The sequence below is a fragment of the Rhea pennata genome, chromosome 4, assembly GCF_028389875.1.
Source record: "Rhea pennata isolate bPtePen1 chromosome 4, bPtePen1.pri, whole genome shotgun sequence".
NCBI classification, from domain to species: domain Eukaryota; kingdom Metazoa; phylum Chordata; class Aves; order Rheiformes; family Rheidae; genus Rhea; species Rhea pennata.
In genome coordinates this window covers 46707352-46714646 of record NC_084666.1, presented here as the reverse complement: position 1 = coordinate 46714646, position 7295 = coordinate 46707352, and the positions used below count along the sequence as shown (strand labels likewise).

At 47.5% G+C, this 7295-nt stretch overlaps 1 protein-coding gene across 5 annotated transcripts in view; it reads left to right on the top strand.

Annotated features, from left to right (window-relative positions):
* The first annotated feature begins 614 nt into the window (after positions 1 to 614).
* Positions 615 to 7295, top strand: part of TMEM131L (transmembrane 131 like) — an 82640-nt gene continuing 75959 nt past the window's right edge. For all 5 annotated transcript variants that reach the window (XM_062573848.1, XM_062573847.1, XM_062573845.1 and 2 more), the window contains exons 1-2: positions 615 to 748; positions 863 to 933. In XM_062573848.1, the coding sequence (XP_062429832.1) occupies positions 625 to 748; positions 863 to 933 (195 nt within the window). In that variant the 5' untranslated portion in view covers positions 615 to 624. The remainder of the gene's footprint in view (positions 749 to 862; positions 934 to 7295) is intronic.

Genomic DNA, 7295 nt, shown 5'->3' with positions numbered 1-7295 from the left:
GGAGGAAAACGTGCCTAAAAATAACCATAAAAATTAAACACGGCCCCTGCCGAGGCGGCGGGTGGGGGCTGCCCGCCCCTGGCCCGCTCGCTGCAGTTGCTGAGGAGGAGGAGGATTTTTCAGAGGATTTTTCAGAGGCTGCGCGGGGAGGCGGAGGGGGGGTGGGCGCGCAGGGGGACCCCCCCCCTCCACGTGCCCCCTTCCCCCCCCTCCCCAGCCTGGCACGCCCACGTCATCCAGGCGCATTAAAAAAAAAAAAGGAAGTTTTTTTAAATAAATATAAAAATAATTAAAAATTAAAAGTAGGTATGAATTTAAAACATACGGATACGTATTTAGGGGTGCACGCGCGGCCCGCAGCCCCGCGCCACGTGCTCGCCGCCGCGGGCGGGGCGTGGGCGTGGCCTGCGTGTGGGCGTGGCCAGGCGACCGAGGGCGTGTCCTCGCGGGGAGGGGGCGTGTCCTCGCGGGAGGGGGCGTGTCCTCGCGGGAGGGGGCGTGTCCTCGCGGGAGGGGGCGTGGCGCGGGCGCGGCGCGGCGCGGCCGGGGCGGGGCGAGGCGGGGCGCGGCGGCCCAGCCGCAGCTCGGCGCAGCGCGGCGCGGCGCGGCGCAGCACGGCGCGGCATGGCGGGGCTGCGCTACCCGCAGCAGAGCGGCTACTGCCGCGCGGCCGCGGCCATGAACCTCCTGCTGGGCGTCTTCCACGTCCTGCTGCCCTGCTGCCGCCCCGGCGGGGCCCAGGGGCAAGGTGAGGGGTGAGGGCGGCGGCCGGCGGGGAGGGCGGTTGGCAGCGGCCGCCGCGCCGCAAAGCGGAGCGGGCCGGCGGCGTGACCGTGTGCGGTTGTTGTGTCTCTGCCCGCAGCCATGGAGCCGATCCCCGGCGTGGTGGAGCTGTGGCCGGCCGAGGAGGGGGAGCTGCTGCTGCCCGCCCAGGTGAGGGGCCCGGCGGCTGCGGGCGCGGCCGCGCCGGGGGGCGGGCGCGGCGCTGTGGGGCCCGCAGGGCGGGCCGGGGGTCGGGGGGCTTGCGGGGCCGGGGGGCGGCGAGGCCTCCCCCCCCCCCCACACCCCGGGGAGGGGGCTCCCCCCGTTTTGGGGACAATTCGGGGGATTTTTTGGTTTTATTTTGATAGCGCAGGTGTGCTGCCTGGCGTGCGCTTGCACGGTGGAGACGCCATCGGCGTGCACGTATTTGCAGTTCGTGGCCTGCTCAGACGAAGCCTTCTTCTTTTTTTTTTTTTTTTTTTTTTAATTTTAATTTAATTTAATTTAATTTTGTTAGTTTGTTTTTCCCCTCGAATGACACATCCCTTCTGGCGCCGTGCCCCCGGGCTGCGGGGGGCTGCTCGTCTCGCGCGGCCTCCCCGCCGGAGCGGGAGCGGGAGCGGTGACAGCGCGGGCCGAAGCGGCGCGGGCAAGCGGGGCCGGCCCGGCAGCAGCGCTGGGCACGGCGGCCTGGAGTTGGCGGCGTGTGAGGCCGTCGCCCAGCCCGCGCGGACGGGCTCTGCCGTGCGCCCGGGCGTGCTTCCCGCGGCTCCAAGGCACCGGCGTGCGGGCGGGAGGAACCGGTCCGTAGGGACGTCGTCTCACGTGAGAGGAAGAAGAAATAATTTCTTTCTTCTAAGCCATTGTTGTGTCCTGCGTTTCTTGCCGTGCTGTTGATATCTGTGAATGCAAGGAAAAATAGCAGTGTTTATTAATAGTGTTAGTAGTATTATTCCTCTCCTCTGCTAGCTAGCCACTGATACTGCCACTGCTGCTTGAACAGCCAGCTTTCCAGGGCCCTGCTTCCTATATTGTGGCATTATCAAAGTATTTTCTATTGTATATGCAAAAACTCTTTCTAAAACTATGTTATGCTATTTGTAAGTTGACAAGTGTAGGTGGGATACTAAGAGAAAGCAAAGAGTCTCTGTGGCGAGGGATGCTCAAGAAGCAGAGTCTTGTGCTTGTTTGGTCCTTTGCCATGAAGACATTGAGATGCAGAAGAAGTAGAACCATGTAATGAGATCGTTTGTAGTTACTTCTCATAGCAGGACTGCAATTGAAAGATGATCACATAATGTTTACTTCCTGAGGAGATTAGGTCCTGTTGGAAGACGCTTTGTTCTTGAGCATCTTCTCAAAGTATGTTCTAATATAGCCTAAGCAAAGCCAGTCATAAATGGCCCTTGAGCTTGACATTGCTTAGCACATGTTCCTGCTGAATCCTTGGAGCAGTGAAAGGTTAAAGATTAGGCTGCTTTCACATCTTTTGTTTTCTGTTGGTGCTGCATTAGGTACACAGGAAAAGTAAAAGCGACAGAGGGAGAAGTGAAAATTGTGATAGATATTCTAAAATAAAACGTTGACATTAGAAGCCAGGCTTACTAGTACCTATGAGCATCAGTGGTGCAAAGACTGTTTTGCGTAGTTTTCTCTCTAGAGCTTGGAGAAACAAAGTCATCTAGTCAGATGCTGCTAAAACTGAAACAGGAGGGCCCAGGTTTCTCAAACAGGTTTTAAGACCAAAGTGTGATCCAAGCCCAGGCACGTAACCTTGATGCACGGATTTCTCTTCTTCTCCAGGCTTTGGCCTTTTTAGCAACTTTCAGGCTTTGGGTCTGTGGCCCAGTGACCCGTTCAGAAACACCCTTTCCACTTAGCAAGAAGAGGAAAGGTGGTCTATCTATCTCCTGCAGAACCTCTTGGAGGTGGTGACTGACTCTTCCAAGACTATTTCCTTAGCAATTCTTTAGGGATTTTTTTCCCCCGCTTTCATTAGGAGTAATGCCACTGGCCATTGTTATTCATAGTTTTCCTCAGAGCTCCAGAAGAGTCAAACCCTATCTTGTGTTGATCATCCTTGCTATGTCCGTGGTTCTGAACTAGTTAAAACAGTTTAGCATTTTACCCTGCTGAGTTCTGGGAGGGTGATGAGCACCAGCAGAGGCACATGCCTGCCTCTTTGGAGAATTTGAATGCCACTTCACCTGTTAATTGTGGGTTTCCCTTTGTTAGAGGGATGCTTAAACTCCTGGGAGATTTATTGCTTGTTGGTTCCTCCACTCTGGGGGGAAAAAATTACCTGTCTTGTCATTGTCAAGGAGGTTTTCCGTGTTTTCTTCCTTGCAATAACAGACTTTCTCACTTGCACGAATACAGGGTTATTTCCACGTGATGGTGTACTGGAACAGTGATGATGTGGTGGTAAGAGGAGTATCTTCCTTGCTGTAAAGTAGATAACAAATATTGCTAGATAGGGAATATTCAGGTTTTGCTTCATCCACATGTCAAAAGATAAGTCTCAGGGATGACTTTAAAGAGCAGAAAATACTTCAGTTCCTAGATTTGCTTCTTCCTGTTTCATTTAGGAGGAGTGATTGCGGCACAGCAGAGCAAAGGCTTGATATACAGAAATGAAAAATCCAAAGAAATTTGCATACTCCTCTCCCAGAGTACCTCCGCTCTATCTGCATCACCTACCCTGAGCACAAGGGATAGAAGTTGTGTCTGTTCAGTGCTTTTGCCTATTTTTGTTGAATAACTAACATTGATGTTTTTCCCTTTTCTAGTGGCTTTGCATTATTATCTTATTTTTCATGCATCATCAGCTGTCTGTTACATGGCAATTTTGAGTGTTTCTTGCTCCACGCAAAATTTGAGAATACAAGTTACACAGGATCCCATTCAGCCATGAGGATCACATACAGAATGAAGAAATCAGAAGGAACGTCTTAATACTTGTAACTTTTATAGCTCTCTTATAGCATCACTTCGTCTGCTTGAAGTACATGAATTCATATTCTGGAGTACAATCTTCCAGGGCCTACATGCCTCCACCCTTGTCATTCTACCTTCTGTTTCCTCTTGCTTCCCTTTCATTGTTCATGCTTCTCGTGTGCCCCCTCCCAACTTCCCTCTTATATATAGCTTCATGCTTTTTCTTTCCCCCCCACCTCTCCCCTCCTGTGCCTGGGATCTTTTCTCTTGATTTGAGCTTCTTCTGAAAGCGTTTTGACTGCAGAGCCGTTCAGTGATGGCTTGCCTACTGCTGTTGCTCCATAGCTGACTCTAAATGATAGCCAGAGTATTAGAGTCTTGTAATTGCATGTCTGACCTGAGAAGAAGCTGGCCTTATCTGGTGTGCTGACAATCTTTCATCAGTTTGTAGCTGCCTCCAATGCTAGTATTTCTTCGTGGGGTCCCTTTTTTGTAGAAATGAGCTCTGTGTTCCAGTCTGATGTGATGTCAGTATTCTCTTGGGTTGAGCGTTTCTTAAAGGTGGCACGAAGTGAGGGGTAGCAACAGAGCTCCTGCCTTGTTTCAGATCTCCTTTTTACAGCACAATGATGCAAAATATCTCTGGGGTGATTAGGTTCTTGTTTTTCTTGCTGTTTTTTAACATTGAAAATGTAAAGTATTGCCCACCCTGACAACTGGGAGATGAATGGAAAATCAGTGGGATTTTGAGATAGCAAATATTAAGTGAGGGAGACTTGATTAGAGCAGTTGTGTTTTTCATTCAGACTGTTTATAGTTTTGTGATTTTTACTTGTTTGTTTGTAACTTGTTAATACTTATTTTACTAAAATGCTTGGGAGGAAAGTTTTTGTGTAAGACCCAAGCCCTTCCCCACTGATGGCTGAAAAAAACGTGAAATATGAACAGTCATGTTTGAGTGCTTCAGTACAAAGCTGAAGCGCAGTTAATTACGTCTTTTCTGAAAGATGATAGTGAGGGGATCAGCCCTTCTGTCGACATGCCTACAGAATTATGAAAGGAGATGCATAAATGCCGTTTGTTATTGACTGTGGGCATCACCTAAAGAGGTGTTAGAAGGTCAGTGTTGCAGAGATTCTCTCCTTCAGAAACTACTTTGGGAATCTGGAAATCTGAAGGTAATGGCATGTCAGTTAGGTATCTACAGAGGAGACCATTCAATACTTTCCTCTTAGCCCCTTCAGTTTCAAGGGAGGCACTACTTTAAAATGAAATAACGAAGGCTGTAGTCTAGGTTTTAGTATTAAGATTGAAAATGACAGGATCTCATCAAAGTTAACATATATCAGGCTTTGTCATATCTATCTGATGTGAAGTACTTTGTAGTGATGGAGTTTCTACTATTGGTGCATGTTACATGTAGGAGACGAGCAAGATGTATTAGAGGAGGAATGTCTGGTGTACGTTTGGATTTGTTTGCAGATGCGAATGAGATTACTGTGACTGCTTATTTCAGATTACTACGATAATGTTTCAGGTGCTTGAATAAACGTGGAAAAAAGAGAGCTGGCACAGTATTTGCTATATCATAGTGAGTTACAGACACTGTCAAATACAGAGCTGTATCAGTTTTAAATTTTAAGCGTTCTGGCTAGGCCTGAAGATTTTTGTGTGTATGTGGTTGTTTCCCCTTGCCTGCCCTTTTGGTCCATGTAATAGAGCCTCACCTTCAATTCATTTTCTTCAGTGCTGCTTGGGGGCTAATATGGTTAATGGCTCTGCCTGATTGAAAGCTGGTGAAGGCCTTGATGTTACATATGTATTTGAGATACTTGACACAGCAGTATGTCATTAACAGAGGCATGCTGTATGTGTAAATTGAAATAGGGAGTCACTTACTTCAAAGCAGCATTTGTCTGAAGGCACACAACTTGTGTGGAAAGCCTGAGACAGACTTAGGGTGGGAATTACATTACTCTTTGTGCTGTTATAAGGTTCCTTCAGGCTTCTGGTTGAGCTTCTGGATGGTGCTGATATGGCTGAGTCTGGCTGGCCATGCAGATTATGCAGAAATTGTCAGCTCAGACTCATGCCTTGTGTGACATGAGAGAGGCTCTTCTGGGGGCTTCCTGGCAGAAGATAGGCACCTGTCCATGTTCAGGATGAGGTCTAGAGGAAGGTTGTGTGTTTTTTTTCTTTCTTTCTTTTGTTGTTTTATTCTTTTGGTTTTGTCATGGATAGGCTGCTCTGAATTTTTTTTCCCCCCTTCTTGCACAGTTGAGATTTTCATGCTGTGGCTGCACCATAGATTGGGAAGAATTTCTTCATCGTTGCTTAACAAAAAGGAAGAGTAGTAGTCAACAGTAAGATAGTGTTATGAGTGAACACAGTGTAATGACATAACCCCAGGTTTCCAGTGCCTGGCAGATGTTAAGCTGTTTAAAGGAAGAGTTGAGCCATTTGAAATGAGGATAGATTGCCAGCCTGTTGCAGCAGAACAGCTGTTTATGGAAGAGGTGGATAAGAAGTCCTCTAATTTTGCTCAGTATGGTACTGAGTTCCTGGAAACAGAAAAGGAGCTTGAAGGAATATGGAAAACAGAGGGCACAAATGTATTGTATTTTGCTAGTAGTCAAACAGGCAAGGATTAGCTCAGTCATTAAAGGAGGCTGTCAGGCCTTCAGGAATGCTAGGTGCAAAGGACCTCTTGGTAGATTTGTGCTGAAGAACCACATGATGAACTATAGATCTTGGACAATTAGTGCGGTGTGTCCAAGCTCCCTTTAAAGATGGGTTTGCAGGAAGATTACAGAGTCCTCAAGTTAACTTACTTTCCTGTCAGTCTTGTTACAGATTTGGTTATGCTGTTGTGAAGACTCTGCTGTTCGGGTTAGTTGATGAGCTGCTTCTGACTAAAGATCAGATGTATCTAGTAGCTTTTGGGAATATCTGTAAGCTATTTTTGATCATACTAACCATACGTGCTTAGTATCGCCTTTTTTCCCCTCGGTTGTGAGGCTAAGGTCTTCAGAAATTGTTGTCTGTCCTCTTCAGTAGACTAGTGGGGCTGTGGGCATCTGAAGTTTGTAGAAAGAAGTTTTGTGTTTGTGCAAGTGAATTTTTTCCCGTGTATAGTGAAAACTGAAGCTGGAGTCAAAGCTGTGACTTGAGGCCTGTTCAGTGATGCAGTTGAAGTGAAAAACTTGTGGGAGGAATGATGGAAGGTATATTTTCTTAATTTAAATGACCTCTCCACCCCACACCTTTTCATTGCTACAGTTTGTAGCCTGTATCTTGTAGACCCATCACCTGCTTCTGCAGTAGACAAGAAACCTTATCAGCTGTGCTTGGCAGGACAGCTGTGACCTCTTCTTGATAACGTTAATCTCCCTTAAGTTGTTCCTCATTTCATCGGTGGATATCGGGTCATTGTAACACATTCCATTTTGAATTATACCTAAAGCTCTCTTGGAAATTTCAGCCAGTTCAGAACACAGTTTTCTGCTTGTTTTAAAAGGATTTCCTGCAGGGAGCTCATTGAACTGTCAAAAAAAAAAAAAAAAAAAAAAAAAAAAAAAAAAAAAGAGAGAGGAACA